Below are 22,369 nucleotides of genomic sequence, written 5' to 3'. Positions count from 1 at the left end.
ATATTCTATCTGAATGAAACTTGGATAGACAGCAATATGACGGTAGGTAAATGTTGGCAGAAGGATGATGATTTTGTTGTTATGGGAGGGGGAGCATCCTCTAAAAGTCTTATTTACTGGAAATGTTGCATCGAGGAGGGGTTTTGTCATGGGAGCCCAACTAAAATTCTGGACTAAATTCACAAAAGGTGATTACCATTGTCAAGCAGGCTCTGGGCATTTTGAAAGGTCGTTTGCAAATATCACACTCCCAAACCATCATCCAAAGTAGTCACTGTGATGGGCAACACTCCATGCCACAACAGACAGCTGAATATAACACCCACACAACATGTTACCAAAGTGAGGACACTGGAATGGTTGCAAAAGGAGCATGTTGTCTGTAAGTAGAGCATGAGGAAGCAAGCTCTGTTGGCTTTAATTCCAGTAAATAGTCCTGTTAAAAAAACATACGTCATCAACAAAATGGCAAAAGATAAAGGCCATACAGTTGTCCACTTGCCATACAGTTGCCACACACAAACTGTGGTTTGTGTGTGGCTGAACTGGCATGGACAAAAGTAAAACAGTTGTTTAGGGAGCACAACACTTCAGGAGACATGTCCAGAGACAGTCTGTTTAAGACTGCATGTGAATCCCTTCTCTCAGTATCAGCTATGACTGGGAAGGGTACTGCTGGAAGATCCAGCAGCTAGAAGAAGATTATTGGAGGCATGACAGTGTCACCAAACTCACAAAAGACAAATTTATTTTCAATACAGGTACTGCAGATTAGGACAGCAGCAACAATAATGCATCAAGCACAGATGAAGAATTTAATGAGACTGAGTCAATGTGATTTATGTGTATATACATTTCAGCATTACATAAGTGAATAAATATTCAAAATTTCACTCATTCTCTTTTTATTGTCACAATGTAAGTTTTACTACTAGTTATTTTTAATTCCAAATTGTCTGAGAGAATTGATAAGGAATTAGCAGCCACAAATATCACCATTCAACAGGAAACTACCAATTTCAATTTCACGAGTCATGTAAACTTTTATCATTTATTACCCCCTCCCCAAATCTCAATTTTTCTTTCATAGACACGCAATGTGTAGCAGTTTACAGATGTTGTGGTTGGGGCTAATAGAGGGCACTGTCAGTGCCACATGTAACACAAACTGTATGTGAATGCAAGTGTGTTGGCAGCACTGCTTGACATCAGTGCGGCTTGTTGTCCCATACTGCCCATCGCACCTCCACATCTTATATGCTGTGAGTTAGTGGGCAGAGGTTGCTTACTCCACACCCCTCTCAGAATTCACTCTTCTCCTTGGGAATAAACTGTAGCTACATTAATAACTCAAAATTAATAAATTTGCCTATATATATATATATATATATATATATATATATATATATATATATATATATATATAAAAGTGTGTGTGTGTGTGTGTGTGTGTGTGTGTGTGTGTGTGTGTGTGTGTGTGTCCACAACCAGTTAATTTGAAAACTATTAACATACCTTAAATTATTTTATTCCAGGTTCCGAAAAACTGGAAAAATAATGTTAAGCATTACTAAATATGGGAAGGTGAGGCATACAATACCAAAATTTCAGTTTTGTTCTGCAGTCCTTTTAACAAAAAGGGTCACAATAACTTTAAGTACTGTAAAAGTTGTATGTTGTTTCCAAATGGATGACAGAAAGCAAATCTTTCCTAACATTATGTCAGAAAGTATATGGCAAGAGCCAGAAAAAAATTGACAAGTGAAGTTGCTGTTACATCTAGCACATAAAACAATGACAATTTAAATTGTTTTGAGGTTGAACAAAAGAGTTGACAGGTGCTGACATGTACAGTTGTGATGAACTAGACACTGCTTCAAGTGCAACCCTAGAAACTTTGAAAGCTTCTTCGCAGTCTGTTAGTGAATCACCTGTTAAGAAAAAACTGACTATGTGAGTACTAAGCAAAAACTAATAAAAGTAACTTTAGCAATCCAAAGAAAAGTACAGTTGCTCCCTTCTGATGTAGAACACTTAGATGATCATTCAGCTGAAAGAGAAACATAGTACCTGCACATCTCGAAGTGAACAGATGGAAATTCTCACCATCTTACATAAAATCTAGGGTGTTAAGAAGCTTCAAGAGGAATTTAACATAAAAACTATACAGCTAGTAAAATATTTGGTGAGGCTAAGGGTATTTTGTCTTTTGTTAATCCAAAACCTGGCAAAACTCTCAATGAGAAAACTGCTGATTTTGTAAAAAAAACATTTATTGTTCTAATGAGATAAGAAGTGAATACCGGTTTAAGTGTTAGGAAGTCTTTTCTGAAAGTATTTGTATGGAGTGTAGCATTGTATGGAAGTGAGTCTTGGACAATACATGGTTTATACAACAAGAGAAAGATGCTTTTGAAACGTGGTCCTACAGAAGAATGCTGATGATTAGATGGGCAGATCACTTAACTAACGAGGAGGTACTGAACAGAACTGGGGAGACAAGAAATTTGTGGCACAGCTTCACTAAAAGAAGGGATTGGTTGACTGGATACATTCTGAGACATCAAGAGAGCACCCATTTAATACTGGAGGGAAGTGTGGGTGGGGATGGGAAGGGGGGATGTAAAAATCATAGAGGGAGACCAAGACATGAATGCATTAAGCAGATTCAGAACTGTGTAGGGTGCAGTAGTTATTTAGAGATGAAGACACTAGCACAGGAGGATAGAGTAGCAGGGAGAGATGCATCAAACCTGTCTTTAGACTGAAGACCACCAACAAATCAGGTCAATGCCTGGTAAAAAAAGATTTTGTGCATATAACAGGTGACAGAGAGAAAATTCAAGTGCAAAAACGATTAGCTATAAGTAATCTGAAAGAAATTTATGCATACTTCAAAGACTGCTGTCCAGGGCTCCATGCTGAGCTGGGTCCTAAAAATTAGCTGGAAGCAGTACTAACCACAGTGTTTGTTGGTGTACTAGTCACCAGAACTTCAAACTTATGCTGAATGGGTGTAACATTCCTCAGTTGACATTGAATGTTGATACTCCAATAGAATCCTACAAAGACTGCATTGCCACAGGTGAGAGTCAGTTTTGTCCGAAACCAAAAATAGCAAAAAACTATTTACAAGAATTTTTGGATACTAATGCTATTGACCAGATAACTTGATCACACATCTCTAGAAACTATCACAAAATCCTCTGTCAACTTAACTGATTTTTTATTTTTGTTTTTATTTTTTTTACAAATTAAAACCATTTGTATGACATTGCTTTGTGGCCAGACAACAATCAACCTTGAAAAAAAGATTGAAAAATGAGTTTAAAGAAGGTGAGTTCCTGGTGATCTTGCAAAGAATTACACCTTTTTTGTACAGGGTGAAATTCAGAGGTGAACCAAAACACAAGCAACAATTCATCCTTTGTAAATTATTACAAGGATGGTGACAAACTTGAGCACACAAGTCTTCTCATCATAGCAGAATGTCACACATGTGACACTGTTTCTGTACATCTGTTCCAATCCTTGATTGACTTTCTGACCAAAAAATTTAATAAAAAACCAAGTAAAATACATTACTTCTCTGGCAAAGCAGCAGCTCAGGATAACAACAGAAAGAGCTTCATCAACCTGTGCTATCATTTTGAAGACTAGTGGCATTTTTAAGCCACCTCTCATAGTAAAGGAGCTAGTGAAGGTGTTGGTGCAACAGTCAAGCACAGGACTCCTGAGCAAGTCTGTAGCACCCATACACTGATCAAATCATGTCACCCAAACAACTTCATGCGTTGGCCAACAATAATGTAAAAACGGCCAGTTTCAAGTACACTATTATGAAAGATAACAAAAATGAAGAATTAAAACTTACAGAGATATTTAGAAATGCTGCACAATTGCAGGTACTCAAAAACTTCACACCTTAATTCCTATAAGCAAAAACAAAATAAAAACAAAATTGTATTTGGACTCTAATGAAAGCAAAATTGAACTGTTGACAGTGATTCGATATTGTTTGAGGGTCAGTCCATATGAAGTGATCCAATGAGGGTTGCTTGACCATTTTTAAATATTTTTGATTTTTAAAATATATGATTACCCTATAATTTAGAAGATCAAAACAGTTTTTTCAAAAATTTTACCTCACACCATGACTGAATGGTGGCCGCTTTTATCTGTAAACACACGACAGATTTTAAACTAGGAGACATTGGCATTAACTTGAATATCTCTGCACAGAGTTATGTCACAACACTGCAATTGACTTCTTTGTTTTAAGAAAAGTATCCTCTACAATGTTCTTCATTACCCAAAATACTCTAAATTCAAAAATAACCAGTCACAATGAGCTGCAAAGTCTGGTATTGAAAATTTAGAAAATCCACTTTGTAAACACAAAAATAACAACCAAGTAATGATTTATCAGAGTGTATTTTTTCTGTATTTATTTATTGTAAACTATTAGCTTTATGTAGAGCAAGAACTGTAACAAATATTTCCTTAATTTTTTATCAATTTTTGAAATTTGAAAATCTTTATTTTTTGTAAAGTTTGGGGTTAGTTATCTCTTGTGGGGCTCAATACAAAAATTCGATTTTTTTACATTTTGTACACCTCTATGATAACAAAGTACTGTAAAAATTTCAACACTGATATTTGACTCTGAACAAAGATATGAATTTTTTAAAATGAGGGAATAATTCACTCTACACTACAACTCATCAGGTTTTTGCCTATTTAAATGGTTTATTGTTTCAGTCTAATAAAATTTATTTGTAACGAATATTTAGTTAAATAATCACCCTATATTTAGCTAGTATTATTTATTTTAACAACAAAATATTAAACAACAGGGGCTTTTGCTTTAGTTCAATGTTAAAACATCGCTATTTCATCTAGGTTTATTCTCAATTAAGTAGCACATTATTATAAGTTCAAACTGATAAAAGTAAAATAATAAGCATGTGAAATTTCTCTATTCTTGAGAAGGCTACAGTTTTGTATGTGAGTTCAGTCCTCAAGACAGGTGTGTGTATAGGGGCTCAGTTGATAGAGAAACAAGTCTGCACAGGAGCCCAGTATTTAATGACAAGTCTGTACATGAACTGCGCACCTCCACTGCATTGGCTGGATGTGACACTGTTGTAGTCAGTCTGTTCAGAAAACTCTATTACCATGGGTTAATACTTCACTGGGAGTGTAGATTATTTTATGTGATTCTGTTGTGAGAGCAATTTTTGACTAACTAAAATAATTTTAAAATTTAAAAATAAATAAACCTGAAAGACTAATTAGAATGCAATAAAGTGGATGAACAATGCTCTGTTGAGCAGATAGTAAGTGAAATGTGTCACAGAAAAAATTTATGGTTAAGTTTCAATATACTTAAGAAATGTTAATAACTTAGATGATGATGGACAAACTTGGTTAAAATTATGAGTAAGTTCTTTTGTATTATCAGTTCCTGAGTATCATGAGAAAAAATATATTCCCAAGTACAATCACATTTTTGTAAAAAAAAAAAAAGAAAAGAAAAAAAGAAAAAAAATGCTCTGATCCACTGAAAGTTCATAAAAAGACGGTTATTAAAAGTTTGAGGGAAATAAAACTTGGATTTGAGGGACATAAAACTTGAACATTTGTCCTTGTTATGTGCAAGTAAACCAGCTTTCCAAGTGAAACTTACTGTGAAACTTGGAAATATTCTCTGTGCCCAAACTGTTACTCAAAAATGTTGTTGTTGTTCTGGTCTTCAGTCTGGAGACTGGTTTGATGCAGCTCTCCATGCTACTCTATCCTGTGCAAGCTTCTTCATCTCCCACTACCTACAGCAATCTACATCCTTCTGAATCTGCTTAGTGTATTCATCTCTTGGCCTCCCTCTATGATTTTTACCATCCACGCTGCCTTCCAATACTAAATTGGTGATCCCTTGATGCCTCAGAACATGTCCTACTAACCGATCCCTTCTTCTAGTCAAGTTGTGCCACAAATTTCTCTTCTCCTTAATTCTATTCAATACCTCCTCATTAGGTATGTGATCTACCCATCTAATCTTCAGCATTCTTCTGTAGAACCACATTTTGAAAGCTTCTATTCTCTTCTTGTCCAAACTATTTATCATCCACGTTTCACTATCATATGTGGCCACACTCCATACAAATACTTTCAGGAACGACTTCCTGACACTTAAATCTATACCCGATGTTAACAAATTTCTCTTCTTCAGAAACGCTTTCCTTGCCATTTCCAGTCTACATTTTAAATCCTCTCTACTTCGACCATCATCAGTTATTTTGCTCCCCAAATAGCAAAACTCATTTACGACTTCAGGCTTCTCATTTCCTAATCTAATACTCTCAGCATCACCCGATTTAATTCGACTACATTCCATTATCCTCGTTTTGCTTATGTTGATGTTCATCTTATATCCTCCTTTCAAGACACTGTCCAATCCATTCAGCTGCTCTTCTAGGTCCTTTGCTGTGTCTGACAGAATTACAAAGTCATCGGCAAACCTCAAAGTTTTTATTTCTTCTCAATGGATTTAAAGTCCTCCTTTCACTCCCCTGACACCTTCAGTCAACATTGTCAAAAGCTTTCTCTAAGTCTACAAATGGTAGAAACGTAGGTTTGCCTTTCCTTAATCTATTTTCTAAGAGCAGTCGTAGGGTCAGTATTGCCTCACATGTTCCAACATTACTACGGAATCCAAACTGATCTTCCCCAAGGTCAGCTTCTACCAGTTTCTCCATTCATCTGTAAAGAATTTGTGTTAGCATTTTGCACCTGTGTCTTATTAAACTGATAGTTCGGTAATTTTCACATCTGTCAACACCTACTTTCTTTGGGATTGGAATTATTATGTTCTTCTTGAAGTCTGAGGGTATTTCGCCTGTCTCATACATCTTGCTCACCAGATGGTAGAGTCTTTACAGGGCTGGCTCTCCCAAGACTATTAGTAGTTCTAATGGAATGTTGCCTACTCCCGGGGCCTTGTTTCGGCTTAGGTCTTTCAGTGCTCTGACAAACTCTTCACATAGTATCATATCTCTCACTTCATCTTCATCTACAGCCTCTTCCACTTCCAGAATATTGTCTTCAAGTACATCACCCTTGTACAGACCCTCTATATACACCTTCTACCATTCTGCTTGTTTCGACTCAGGTCTTTCAGTGCTCTGTCAAACTCTTCACGCAGTATTGTATCTCCCATTTCATCTTCATCTACATTCTCTTCCATTTCCAGAATATTGTCCTCAAGTACATCGCCTTTGTATAGACCTTCTAAATACTCCTTCCACCTTTCTGCTTTCCCTTCTTTGCTTAGAACTGGGTTTCCATCTGAGCTCTTGATATTCGTACAAGTGATTCCATTTTCTCCAAAAGTCTCTTTAATTTTCCTGTAGGCAGTATCTATCTTACCCCTAGTGAGATATGCCTCTATATCCTTGCATTTGTCCTCCAGCCATTCCTGCTTAGCCATTTTGCACTTCCTGTTGATCTCATTTTTGAGACATTTGTATTCCTTTTTGTCTGCCTCATTTACTGCATTTTTGTATTTTCTCCTTTCATCAATTAAATTCAATATATCTTCTGATGCACAAGGATTTCTACTAGCAATCATCTTTTTACCTACTTGATCCTCTGCTGCCTTCACTATTTCATGCCTCAAAGCTACCCATTCTTCATCTACTGTATTTCTTTCCCCCATTCCTGTCAATCATTTCCTAATGTTCTCCCTGAAACTCTCTACAACCTCCGGTTCTATCAGTTTATCCAGACCCCATCTCCTTAAATTCCCACCTTTTCATGGTTACTTCAGTTTTAATCTACAGTTCATAACCAATAGATTGTGGTCAGAGTCCGCATCTGCACCTGGAAATGTCTTACAATTTAAAACTTGGTTCCTAAATCTATGTCTTACCATTATATATAATCTATCTGAAACCTGCCAGTATCTCCAGGCTTCTTCCATGTATACAACCTTCTTTTATGACTCTTGAACCAAGTGTTAGCTCTGATTAAGTTGTACTCTGTGCAAAACTCTATCAGGCGACTTCCTCTTTCATTTGTTACCCCCCTTTCCATATTCACCTACTATGTTTCCTTCTCTTCCTTTTCCTACTATCGAATCCCACTCACCCATGACTATTAAATTTTCGTCTCCCTTCACTATCGGAATAATTTCTTTTATCTCATCATACATTTCAACAATTTCTTCGTCCTCTTCGCCATCTGCGGAGCTAGTCAGCATATAAACTTGTACTACTGTGGTAGGCGTGGGCTTTGTATCTATCTTGGCCACAATAATGCATTCACTATGCTGTTTGTAGTAGCTTACCTGCACTCCTATTTTTTTATTCATTATTATACCTACTCCTGCATTAACCCTATTTGATTTTGTATTTATAACCCTGTATTCACCTGACCAAAAGTCTTGTTCCTCCCACCACCAAACTTCGCTAATTCCCACTATATCTAACTTTAATCTATCCATTTCCCTTTTTAAGTTTTCTAACCTACCTGCCCGATTAAGGGATCTGACATTCCACGCTCCGATCCGCAGAACGCCAGTTTTCTTTCTCCTGATAACAACGTCCTCTTGAGTAGTCCCCACTTGGAGATCCAAATGGGGGACTATTTTAGCTCTGGAATATTTTACCCAAGAGGACGCCATCATCATTTAACCATACAGTAAAGCTGCATGCCCTCGGGAAAAATTATGGCTGTAGTTTCCCCTTGCTTTCAGCCGTTCGCAGTACCAGTACAGCAAGGTTGTTTTGGTTAGTGTTACAAGGCCAGATCAGTCAATCATCCAGACTGTTGCCCCTGCAACTACTGAAAAGGCTGCTGCCCCTCTTCAGGAACCACACGTTTGTCTGGGCTCTCAACAGATACCCCTCCATTGTGATTGCACCTACGGTATGGCTATCTGTATCTCTGAGGCACGCAAGCCTCCCCACCAATGGCAAGTTCCATGGTTCATGGTTCAAAAATATTTATCATGATCCAGAACCTGAATCATGTAACCTTGTTAATGACATTTATATTCCTAATGAGCAAGCTATTAGCAAATTTAATTTTGCTTGTTATAATTTAGAGGTATCTCCTATTTCGAAAATAGCAAAATTGAGTAGCAGAAAAAGAAAACCTGCTATTGAAAGCAGGATAGAATGAATTTCAGACAAATTAGAAAAGACTTAGAATCATACTTTAATAATGTAGATACCAACAGTATTTCTACCTCCAGAATCAACCGACACTTGATATTTAAGCTTAGTCAAGAAATTAAAAAGTAAGTGTTCAGTGACACCTAAAGAGGAAAAAGTTAAAATTTTTAATCAGCTACATGGCCCAAGGTCAACAGAAAAAAATAGTTCCTGAGTTAAACATTTCTGATTGTTTGGTTAGACTAACCCGAAAACTATTGAAAGAGCAAGGCATTCTACTGGTTTTAGGAAAGAAGCAAGGAGTAAGTATAAGTGAAGGTACAAACGAAAAGATCCAGAAGTGAATCTTTAATTGATAACTTAGCAAACCTCTAAACTCACCACTATGTTTCTAAAATCCAAAGTAAGTTTTTGAAGGGCAAAAAAGGACAACTTTATGAAACTGAATGCACAGTCCTAGCTGAATTTGCAAAAACTTTACATTTGTAGTTCATGATGAAATACAACAATATCACTGGGTCAATGACCAGGCAAAAGTGCATCCATTTATTCCGAACTTCAAAATTAAGAAAGATGTAATTTGCAATTCTTCGATTTGAATTCTAAGTCACTACTTTAAGCAGAACACTTCGGTTGTACATGTGTTTCATAAGTATGTAACAAATTACATAAGAAAACGTTCTCCAAGATTAGGAAGCTCATACACTTTTCAGGTGGAAGCGGTAGTCAATGCCAGAATAAAAAGAATTTTTCAAATTCTTTGCAACCACAAGTAAATTCCAGGTCTGGAGGTTGAATCGCACTTTTTTGCCTCTTGTTGTGGTAAAAAGGTGTGCAATTTAGTAGGAGGTACAGCAAAAAGCCAGCCTACTAAGAACGACCACCAACAAAATTCTTACAACAGAGGACTTGTATGCCTTTTGCAAGAATAATATCAAAGGCGTTGCTTATTTCCTCATCAAGAAACAAGAGGTGGTTCCTCATATCAAAACAACATTTCAAACCAGATTTGTAAGCTGTGTAGCAATAAGAGGAACAAGCCTATTCCACGAATATCTTGGCATAGCAGAAAATTTTGTCCACTGTTATCTGACATCAGAAACCGAAATTTATGAGGATCATTGTATCAGTAAAATTATATCAGTGTGTTAACACTGAATAACAGTGGCATGTATGGAAGAAAGTCACTGAGCTGAGCTGTCGCTGTCTGTGTTTTGTTGCATTATTTTGTGATTTTTTTAAAAAATGAGTGATGATGCGGTTATTGGCCCGTTCGGGGGCTATCTTCTGTGACAGTTCGGAATGGATGGACGTTTATTAGGAGCTCGTGGACCCTCAAAACACAAGTTTGTGTTACCTGCACTGCGCAGCTGTTACCCGCTGCACAGCGTCTCTCCCAGGGCAGCGAATCCTACTCGTTCCATGCACCACCATTAGCGAGAAGTGAAGTTACAGTACACGAGTGAAACAGAAACAGAAGAAATGGAAAACTATATTCTTAAAAGGATCATTGGCTGGTTTTCTGTGAATGGTCTCACTATTCCAAAAGGACATAGCTTATTCAGTTCTGCACATCTAGAGGCCTACAAGAATGATTTGTGTAACATACGGTGAGAAACCCCTCCATGAACCATGGACCTTGCCATTGGTGGGGAGGCTTGTGTGCCTCAGCGATGCAGATAGCCGTACCGTAGGTGCAACCACAACGGAGGGGTACCTGTTGAGAGGCAAGACAAACATGTGGTTCCTGAAGAGGGGCAGCAGCCTTTTCAGTAGTTGCAGGGGCAACAGTCTGGATGACTGACCGATCTGGCCTTGTAACACTAACCAAAACAACCTTGCTGTACTGGTACTGCAAATGGCTGAAAGCAAGGGGAAACTACAGCCATAATTTTTCCCGAGGGCATGCAGCTTTACTGTATGGTTAAATGATGATGGCATCCTCTTGGGTAAAATATTCCAGAGCTAAAATAGTCCCCCATTTGGATCTCCAAGCGGGGACTACTCAAGAGGACGTTGTTATCAGGAGAAAGAAAACTGGCGTTCTGCGGATCGGAGCGTGGAATGTCAGATCCCTTAATCGGGCAGGTAGGTTAGAAAACTTAAAAAGGGAAATGGATAGATTAAAGTTAGATATAGTGGGAATTAGTGAAGTTTGGTGGTGGGAGGAACAAGACTTTTGGTCAGGTCAATACAGGGTTATTAATACAAAATCAAATAGTGATAATCCAGGATAAGGTATAATAATGAATAATAAAATAGGAGTGCAGGTAAGCTACTACAAACAGCGTAGTGAACGCATTACTGTGGCCAAGATAGACACGAAGCCCACACCTACTACAATAGTACAAGTTTATATGCCAACTAGCTCTGCAGATGATGAAGAAATTGATGAAATGTATGTGAGATAAAAGAAATTATTCAGGTAGTGAAGGGAGACAAAAACTTAACAGTCATGGGTGACTGGAATTCGAGAGTAGGAAAAGGGAGAGAAGGAAACATAGTTGGTGAATATGGATTGGGGGAAAGAAATGAAACAGGAAGCCATCTGGTAGAATTTTGCACAGAGCATAACTTAATCATAGCTAACACTTGGTTCAAGAATCATAAAAGAAGATTGTACACATGGAAGAATCCTGGAAATACTAGAAGGTATCAGATAGATTATATAATGGTAAGACAGAGATTTAGAAGCCAGGTTTTAAATTGTAAGACTATTCCAGGGGCAGATGTGGACTCTGACCACAATCTATTGGTTATGAGCTGTAGATTAAAACTGAAGAAACTGCAAAAAGGTGGGAATTTAAGGAGATGGGATCTGGACAAACTGATTAAACCAGAGGTTTTACAGAGTTTCAGGGAGAGCATAAGGGAACAATTGTCACAAATGGGGAAAGAAATACAGTAGAAGAAGAATGTGTAGCTCTGAGGGATGATGTAGTGAAGACAACAGAGGATCAAGTAGGTAAAAGACGAGGGCTAGTAGAAATCCTTGGGTAACAGAAGAAATATTGAATTTAATAGATGAAAGGAGAAAATATAAAAATGCAGCAAATGAAGCAGGCAAAAAGGAATACAAACGTCTCAAAAATGAGATCGACAGGAAGTGCAAAATGGCTAAGCAGGGATGGCTAGAGGACAAATGTAAAGATGTAGAGGCTTATCTCACTAGGGGTAAGATAGATACTGCCTAAAGGAAAATTGGAGAAAAGAGAATCACTTGTTTGAATATCAAGAGCTCAGATGGAAACCCAGTTCTAAGCAAAGAAGGGAAAGCAGAAAGGTGGAAGGAGTATTTAGAGGGTCTATACAAAGGCGATGTACTTGAGGACAATATTCTGGAAATGGAAGAGAATGTAGATGAAGATGAAATGGGAGATACGATACTGCGTGAAGAGTTTGACAGAGCACTGAAAGACCTGAGTCGAAACAAGGCCCCGGGAGTAGACATCATTCCATTAGAACTACTGATGGCCTTGGGAGAGCCAGTCCTGACAAAACTTTACCATCTGGTGAGCAAGGTGTATGAGACAGGCGAAATACCCTCAGACTTCCAGAAGAATATAATAATTCCAATCCCAAAGAAAGCAGTTGTTGACAGATGTGAAAATTACCAAACTATCACTTTAATAAGTCACGTCTGCGAAATACAAATGCGAATTCTTTACAGATGAATGGAAAAACTAGTAGAAGCCGACCTTGGCGAAGATCAGTTTGGAGTCCGCAGAAATGTTGGAACACATGAGGCAATACTGACCCTACAACTTATCTTAGAAAATAGATTAAGGAAAGGCAAACCTACATTTCTAGCATTTGTAGACTTAGAGAAAGCTTTTGACAATGTTGACTGGAATACTCTCTTTCAAATTCTAAAGGTGGCAGGGGTAAAATACAGGGAGCAAAAGTCTATTTTCAATTAGTACAGAAACCAGATGGCAGTTATAAGAGTCGAGGGACATGAAAGGGAAGCAGTGATTGGGAAGGGAGTGTGACAGGGTTGTAGAGTCTCCCCAATGTTATTCAATCTGTATATTGACCAAGCAGTAAAGAAAACAAAAGAAAAATTCGGAGTAGGTATTAAAATCCATGGGGAAGAAATAAAAACTTTGAGGTTCGCCGATGACATTGTAATTCTGTCAGAGACAGCAAAGGACTTGGAAGAGCAGTTGAATGGAATGGACAGTGTCTTGATAGGAGGATATAAGATGAACATCAACAAAAGCAAAACGAGGATAACGGAATGTAGTTGAATGAAGTCAGGTGATGCTGAGGGAATTAGATTAGGAAATGAGACACTTAAAGTAGTAAAGGAGTTTTGCTATTTGGAGAGCAATGTAACTGATGATGGTGTGGAGTGTGACCATATATGGAAGTGAAACATGGATGATAAATAGTTTGGACAAGAAGAGAATAGAAGCCTTCGAAATGTGGTTCTACAGAAGAATGCTGAAGATTAGACGGGTAGATCACATAACTAATGAGGAGGTATTGAATAGAATTGGGGAGAAGAGGAGTTTGTGGCACAACTTGAAAAGAAGAAGGAACCGGTTGGCAGGACATGTTCTGAGGCATCAAGGGATCACCAATTTGGCATTGGAGGGCAGTGTGGAAGGTAAAAATCATAGAGGGAGAGCAAGAGATGAATACACTAAGCAGATTCAGAAGGACCTAGGCTGCAGTAAACACTGGGAGATGAAGAGGCTTGCACAGGATAGAGTAGCATGGAGAGCTGCATCAAACCAGTCTCAGGACTGAAGACAACAACAACATGGCGACAAAATAATAAATAGGGTGGAAACCTTAAAAGATTTTAGGTCTCCGCATTGACGAGAATTTAAACTGAAAACACATTGCCAAACTTAGTTCGCCCATGTTTGCACTTAGAATCATTGCAAATTTTGAGGAGAGATTAGTCAGCAAGTTGACTTATTTTGCTTTTTTTTCATTCAATATTGTCCTATGGAATAATGTCTTGAAGTAACTCATCTTTATTAACCTTTAAGCGGTCGCGCAGGGTGTTCACAATACCCCAATCATCTTTATTGATGGATTATTACATAATGGTTCAAATGGCTCTGAGCACTATGGGACTTAACATCTGTGGTCATCAGTCCCCTAGAACTTAGAACTACTTAAACCTAGCTAACCTAAGGACATCACACACATCCATGCCCGAGGCAGGATTCGAACCTGCGACCGTAGCAGTCGCGCGGTTCTGGACTGCGCGCCTAGAACCGCTAGACCACCGCAGCCGGCTATTACATAATGGATAGGAGTATAACGTCATGTTCTTTGGTGCTTTTCTAGGACGTAATATGAGAGCTTTGAGTAATAATAGAATCTACAATGGAAGCGCAAGTTCCAATGAAACATGCAACAAAGTGCCTTGGGGTGTTGTCGGCACCCCGCGCAACTCTTTATGTGGCAGTGCTGCGAGAAAACGCACAGTTGTGTTCCGTAGCAGCTGCTTTTGTTTTGTCGGTCTGTGCAGTTAAAACAGTTATGGATCGTTACGAAATAGAGCAAGAAAGAGTGCAGAAGCTTCTGAAAGAGGCCTTGACGATACTTTGAAGGAGGAGAAGAGGAAACAGGCAGTTGTGAAGGTCTCTCTCATCACTGTGACACGGAAACGGAGGATGAAGATAACCTTGAGCTGGAACCGCAAGTAAGTGCAGCGGATCATGAAAGCAAGCATGACTTTTGTTGTTGGAAAGGATAAAGTTACAAAATGGATGAAAAGTTGTCCAAGACGCGCCCTAAGAACTAGAAGTGTAGACAGGGGCGGCGGCAACGGGGGAGGGGGGGGGGGGGGCATGGGGGCTATAGCCCCCCCTTCATGGAATACCGTTTTACACTGGATAAAATGACTTCAGAAATCAGCGAATATATTACTTCAACAGCTTCAATCATTTTTTTAATATAATTATGTAGCAATATGGGTTGCAGTGTATTTCAAACACATATTAACAAAAGAATAGGAATGGCAAAAAGCTTACTATCTAAACCAATAAATATCATTTAACTTAAAATGGGTGTCTTGTTATTTATTATTATACACAGGATGTATATTAATGTACCACTCACAATTATCAAGAAAGCTAAATATGCCGGGTATGCCTACCAACACTTAAATTGCTAACCCCAGACAAAAACTTCGAAATCGCCGGACATCTGGGTCTAATCGTATTATTTTCCCGGGCACATACATTCTGCAGACGCGTTGCAGTGCTGGCAACGCCAGCGGGCGCGCGCCACCGACTGACAAATAGATATAAACTACAAACGAGAGTTACAGGAATTTGTGAAAGCGCATTGTAGGGACGTTCATGTTGAAACGTAGTACGCGTTTGTAGTGAGGAATATGAACGTAAGTTAAGTCCGATTTAATATAGCTCAATGAGTAGAAGCAAATAACATTTAAATTATTCAGTTGTCTGCGAGCGGGGCGACGTCGCGGTGTATACGATCGCCGATTGTTGGCGGCTTCTCATTATCTCAATAAAGAAGTAAGGGGAATACAGGGTGTTCCAAAACGATCTTTACAACTTTGACCATAGCTATTTCAGAAACGTGTTACAAGGTGATGGTTCATATATATATATATATATATATATATATATATATATATATATATATATATATATATATACAGGGCAGCATCTGATATTAAATTTTAAAAACCAACCAAAAATTGATATGATAGCCGAAAAGTCCGAAAGAGAATGTAAATAAAATAACTCAAACTCGGACACTGAGTGTAAAATTCATATTAGAAGTTTCTTTACAAAATTATTCTTACAATTTCGTTATGATGTTGGTTAGTACTACGGTAAATCATCCGATTCCAGCTCAAAGTTCGGTAGTATTTAGGATGACAATCAAGTCTACGGAGGATGGTTAGTTTTGTGACAAATTGTGCATAAGATTACTCAAGGTCGCTTGAGTTTGCAGAGGACACAAGCTGGTGAACCAACAAGTTTACACCTTTGCACGCGGTATTTACCTTAGCTGTGATGAACTATCGTATGCACGGCCACTCTCTTCCTCTGAAATTCCTATAAAAACTTATTTAACCTTTGCTGAATTTTCCAGCAGAAACTCTCCCTATGTTTCTTGTTATGTGAGAAAACAAGTACTCATCCCTAGTTTGGGAATATGGCTATATACACCCGCATGGCTGTAGTAGTGTGCGTATTATAATGCCCTCTCAGTTCTCTCAAGAACAATTATCTAACTGGCTGGTTCGCTTATCCGCTGTTGGAGCTAAACGATGCTACAGCTAATTTCTAGCTGGATGTCAGCCGCTGTGAATGTAGTGTTCACACAAATTTCTCCTCTGCATCGTACAGAGCATTATGCACACCATTCTGCACTTCACACCTGTTAAGAGAAGAGTCTTTCTCGTAGCTGAACTGTTTCCCCACCTGGGTTCTTTCATTCTCCGTGTCATAGCTTTTTTCGACCAATAGGTTCTGAGTCACCTGGTCGGTCGGTAACACCCGCCTTGGGATGCGCCCTAAGTGTTTTCCATGGTACCCCCTGTGGTGTGGCCTTCACCTCTCCTCGCGATTGCCTCCAAACCAAAAAGTTTCCTCTTGCTGCTTGTCTCCCCTACTGCTCATAGACATGCATTATATGATTGGTGTGTTAATACGGTCGATTGAGTGTCATCCCTTTTGTGTTACATACTTTCAGGCAAATTTGCTCATTACCGCCGAATTAAGTTAGGTGTCATATTCACCTTCCTATTATGATACATAAAGCTCTTATGTAAGGTGCGAAATTTACCTTCATTTATTCTGTCACTCCACAAATTATTCAAAGCTTTCTTTCTCAACAATATCTACCAACTTTCAGTAATAGTCTATAAACATGTGAGAGAATTTCAGAAGTTTCTAAAAGCTTTTCAGACTACTAGAAGGAAGCTTATTGACCTGCAGTAAGTAATGTGATGCTGAATCTTTCCTGGTTTTTCTGTTATTAATCTGACTGCGACCAACTGATGGTACAGGGTGAAACCAATCAACGATTTTGACTGACATAGATCGCTAATGATGTGTTAAAGTTTGAAGTCTTTCTGTAGCAACATTTGCAAACAAAACTTCCAGGCAAATGCCACTAAATTAAGAGAAACTTAGATTTTATGTATCTTTGGGCTCATAAATACCGTTATGGGCCAGTTTTACAAACAAATAAGAGTTCCAGTGTGTGAACTGTATCTTGATAGTCCTCAATTAGTAGAAGGCGGGTGCTGGCAGTCACTTGTTCCGGGCTGCCGGTAACATTAGGTCGTTAACACACTGTCTGAAGTAGCCGTTGTTGTCTACTTTCTTACTCTTTACTGCTTCATTGTTCTGAGTTTTTTTACCTTGTCACTACTGTACAGAATTTATTTATTTATTTATTTTATCCATCTTTCAGCACTAACATGCAATCGATGTCGTCAGAAGAGTTACAGCTATTTGTACATTATGTTTTACATACCAAAATATTACATAGTAAAAATATAACAATGTTGTAAACTATTAGCTTACAACAGCCTCTACACCTAGATCCATACATAACAGTAAGCCATAATTTATCAGCATTAACATGCAATCAATGTTGTTAGAAGTATTATAGCTATTTGTACATTATGTTTCATATAACAAAAATATTACATGGAAAAAAAAAGACAGTGTTGTACCCTATTAGCTTATAGCTAGCTGTCTCTACATCCATAACTATACATAACAGTAAGCCTTAGTTTATCAATAAATTAGATCATCTTTACAACTATTCTGAAAATCTTCTACACTGTAGAAAGTATTTTTCTTCATCCACACATTGGTTTTAGTTTTGAAAATATCCATTGAAACCAACTGAGCCTGTACGGGTAATGTGTTGAATAATTTTATGCCTATTTATTCATAACTAGATTGGGTTTTCTTAAGCGTGGTTGTGGGTATATCAATCATATTTGTTTGTCGAGTATTGTGTTGATGAACTGATTTCCTTATAGTGTAGTGGTTTAAGTTTTCTTGTATGTTTAATAGGCAGCAATATCTGTAAAGAGATGGGACTGTGAGAATTTTTAAGTCTCTAAAATAAGGTCTACATGAGGTCTTGTTGTCAGTGATTCCGTAAAAACGTCTAATTGCTGTCTTCTGCCAAGTGAAAATTTTTTTGGCTCCTGGAGAGTTACCCCATTAAAGAATGCCATATTGTAGATGGCAATGAGAGAAGGCATAGTATGACTGAAGCAATAAATCTTGTGTAACACATGTGTATAGTTTGGCTAGTAGGTAGATAACTCATGATAGCTTTCGACATAGATAATCTGTATGTGTGTCCCAAGTTAATTTTGAGTCAATGTGTATTCCTAGTAGTATAACAGATGATAACTCCATGTTACTGTTTGATAAATTGAAGAATATCTTGACAGTCTTTTCATGGTTCATAGATAAGTCATTAGCTTTAAACCAGATATTAGATATTTTGAGACACTCTTCACTTTCATCCTTCAATATGTTTATATCCTTTCCAGAATTAGCTAATGTGTCATCAGCATAGAGGATAGATTTACAGGGTAAGTTATTCGGAAAGTCATTTACAAACAATATAAATAGTAGAGGGCCAAGCACTGAGCCCTGAGGAACACCTCGTTTTATACTTAAAGTCTGTGACTGTTGGTCATTATGCTTTACTATTTGTTTTCTATTGCTGAGGTATGATTCAATTAATGAAAGTTCCAAGTGTTTGATTCCATAGCAACACAGTTTATATAATAATAATTTGTGGTTAACCGAGTCGAAAGCCTTACTCAAGTCAATTAGAATGGCTTCAGCAGATAATTCTGACTCACATGCCCTTAGTACAAAAGAGATAAGGTCTTCAACTGCTTTGACTGTTGATAAGTTTGACCTGAATCCATACTGAGAATCATTTAATATATTATTGTCTGATAGGTGTATGCATATTTGCTGCAGTATGCAATGTTCTATTATTTTTGAGAGAATAGGCACAAGTGAAATTGGTCTATAATTATTGATACAGGACTTGTCACCCTTTTTGTATAATGGTATGACAACTGTTTTTTGAGACATTCTGGAAAGTGTCCACTCAAGAGCATCCAGTTTATCAGTATGCAAAGAGGATATGTTATGAGATCTACAACTTTTTAAATTACATAGTTTGACAGGCCATACACATCTTCAGATCTAGAATATCCTAATTTAGAGGTTGCTTTAATTATATCAGTTACTTGTACTTATCTCCATTTACAAGCTGACACTATGTTTGTAATGTTTTGTTGAAAATTTCTGCCAGATATGGGGTGAGAAATAGGTGTATGTGTTGAATTGGAATTCTGGTTGCTGTGGGTTGGAAGGCTAAGATTGGCAGAGTTGACAAAAAAGTGATTGAAATCATCAGCAGTGATGTTAGCAGCATTTGTGTTGTCTTTGTAGTTTATATCCATACCTAGCTCTGCTTTTATTACTTTCCATGGAGCCTTACATTTATTGTGCGATTTTTTAATGAAATCACCATTTGCCTTACACTTGGCTATTTTAATTTCAGATCTATATTTTCTTTTCAGGTTTTTGTAAGTTTCTTTATCTACTGCTCCCTTTTTGACCTTATCGTGACAAGTAATTACCAATAGTCTCAGTTTTTGTAATTGGGGTGAAAACCACTTCTGTAAAGTTGAGTGGCTAGGTTTCCCAACTTTTTGTTTTTTTGTTTTTTAACCAGTGGACAGCATGTGTGGAAGATTCAGAAATGATTTAGAGGAATATGCTGAAGGCTTCATCAACATTTCTGGAGGAATGTATAACAGTATTCCAATCTATAGACTTAAGTTCTTCTCTATACTTGCTAATATTTGTATCTGTAGATAGTCTGACACACTGAGTTTGTTCCTCGTCTTCTTTTGGTTTTTTAGTAATTAGTTTCACCCATATACTTCTATGGTCTGACAGGTAATCGACATTAAATAAGCCTAGCTCAAAATTACATTTGTATACATTTGTTATTAGATTGTCAAGACAGGAGGAGTCCCTTGTAGGACTTTCATTAGCACAAAAGAGATTATAGGATCTTAACATGTTTACTAAATTAACATTTCTGGCTGTCATTTTCCTAATGTCTATGTTTAGATCCCCAAAGATTAAAATTTTGGATTTAGTATAAAGACACAGTTATGAGCTGTATACTAGGTATAATAAAAGCAGATGCTTCAAAAACACCTTTAATGCATAGGTCACTAACTTCAAGAACAGAAAACTTTAAGTCTAGATCATTGCTAATACATATGGATGAACCCCCATAGGATTCACTGGGTCTGCTGAAGTATGTAGCTAATCTGAAACCTGATGGTACATGCAGTTTTATATCCTCTTCCTTCAACCAATGTTCGTTTATACATAAAATCATTCTTTTGTTACTTTTTAATAGTATACCAAGCTCATCAGCTTTATTTTTCAGAGACCTGACATTTAAGTGCAGAAATAAGATAGAGTTACTGTCACAGGAGGGGAGGAGTACAGTATTATGGGGCAATGGAGAACATTTAATTGTTTTTTCAGCCCTGGAATCTGTGTTAGGTGGCGGTTGGACTTCCTTGGGATAAACCATAAAAAATCTTCATTTCTCTTTGGTAATTTTTTGGGTCTGTTTGAAACACGGTTGGAAGTTTGTTTCACTTTACTGTCCACAAGTTTTATAGGAACATGTTTTCCCAAATCATTTGGTATCACTTCATCATGAGACAAAGATGATACTTTACTTACTGTGACTGGTCTATTCTTTTCTGCTACTCTTGAAGGTGATGGAGGAGGAGATGGTACTGTTTCTGCTGTTGGTGAAGTTGGTTTAGTTGCTGCTGGTGGAGGAGTTGTTTCTGCTATTACTGGTAAAGGAGTTGGTTCTGCTACTGCTGGTGTGGGAGATGGTGCTGCTGCTATAGGAACTGGTTCTACTGCTGGAGGAGTTGCTTCTGCTGTTGCTGATGGTGTTTCTTCTGCTATTGCTGCAGTTAGTACCTTCATTAAGCATGTCAATACACAGGATCATTTCAATACTGTTTACCAATGGCGCCCATACGAATGTTTGTAGGGGGAGGGGGCAAGACCGAGGAGTATGGGGTAATGCTAATGTTTTGGAAGACAAATGGTGACTTTTTAGTGGTCATAATGAATTAAAATTATTTATATGTATAAATAACGCTATATACTTTTGTGTTGAGCCACTTGTACATAATACTGACGTTTAAAGCATATTTAATTCACAGGAAGAAAGTCCAGAAAGGACTGAAATATATTATGATATAGGAAGAGCTGTTAAAGGGGCCTTACGTGATGATGAGGAGCTTAAGTTTTTAAAGACTACTTGGAAGCCTCCTGCAAACTTTTCTTTTCCTAATCAATTACAAGGGAAGCAAAACCTAAGATTTAAGCATGAATGGATGAGCCAGTACAACTGGATTTCATACAGTAAAATGTTACGTGGTGGATTTTGTACTGCATGTGTTCTGTTTTTTCCTCCAAGTGCCGGAATCGGCTCCCAGGTACTTATTACAGCTTTCCATTATTCTAAATAATTGAAACCTTTAACTGGCTGGCCGGCCGGAGTGGCCAAGCGGTTCTAGGCGCTACAGTCTGGAACCGCGCGACCCCTACAGTCGCAGGTTCGAATCCTGCCTCGGGCATGGATGTGTGTGATGTCCTTAGGTTAGTTAGGTTTAAGTAGTTCTAAGTTCTAGGGAACTGATGACCCCAGAAGTTAAGTCCCATAGTGTTCAGAGCCATTTGAACCATTCTTTAACTGACTTGGTAAAAAACATAAATAACATTTCGAGTGCTTACAAGGTTTTGTGTTTGCATTATTTTTTCTTTACTTAATTCTTTACCAAAGACATTAATTTATTTTTATAGGCGTTGAAAACACTGGTAAAAGAACCATTTGTCAAATACAAAAAGGCTACAGAAGAAATTCGCCATCATGAAAACACAAAAATCACAAATTTTCCTTGGAGAAGGCTACAGAGTTCACTAAGTCTATGGAATCGAGCAAAAAAAGTATTTGCCGTTGTCCTCGATACCAAAAAATCTTCAGTTATTGAAGAAAACCAGAAACGCTTGAGGTCTATTATAAGGACTATAGTCCTATGCGCTAGAAATAACCTACCTTTACGAGGACATCGTGATCATGGT

At 37.7% G+C, this 22,369-nt stretch overlaps 1 protein-coding gene across 1 annotated transcript; it reads right to left on the bottom strand.

Moving 5' to 3' along the window:
- Positions 1-3,296: 3,296 nt before the first annotated feature.
- LOC124545748 (extensin-like) lies at positions 3,297-21,205 on the bottom strand. The gene is made up of 2 exons (XM_047124691.1): positions 20,866-21,205; positions 3,297-3,301 (listed from the first exon to the last, which is right to left on the bottom strand). Exons 1-2 carry the CDS (start codon positions 21,203-21,205, stop codon positions 3,297-3,299), a joined length of 345 nt encoding a protein of 114 aa, XP_046980647.1.
- Between the last annotated feature and the right edge of the window lie 1,164 nt (positions 21,206-22,369).

The sequence above is a fragment of the Schistocerca americana genome, chromosome 8 (genome assembly GCF_021461395.2).
Source record: "Schistocerca americana isolate TAMUIC-IGC-003095 chromosome 8, iqSchAmer2.1, whole genome shotgun sequence".
NCBI classification, from domain to species: domain Eukaryota; kingdom Metazoa; phylum Arthropoda; class Insecta; order Orthoptera; family Acrididae; genus Schistocerca; species Schistocerca americana.
The sequence above is the reverse complement of the archived record's forward strand: the minus strand, read 5'-3'. Positions and strand labels throughout refer to the sequence as shown.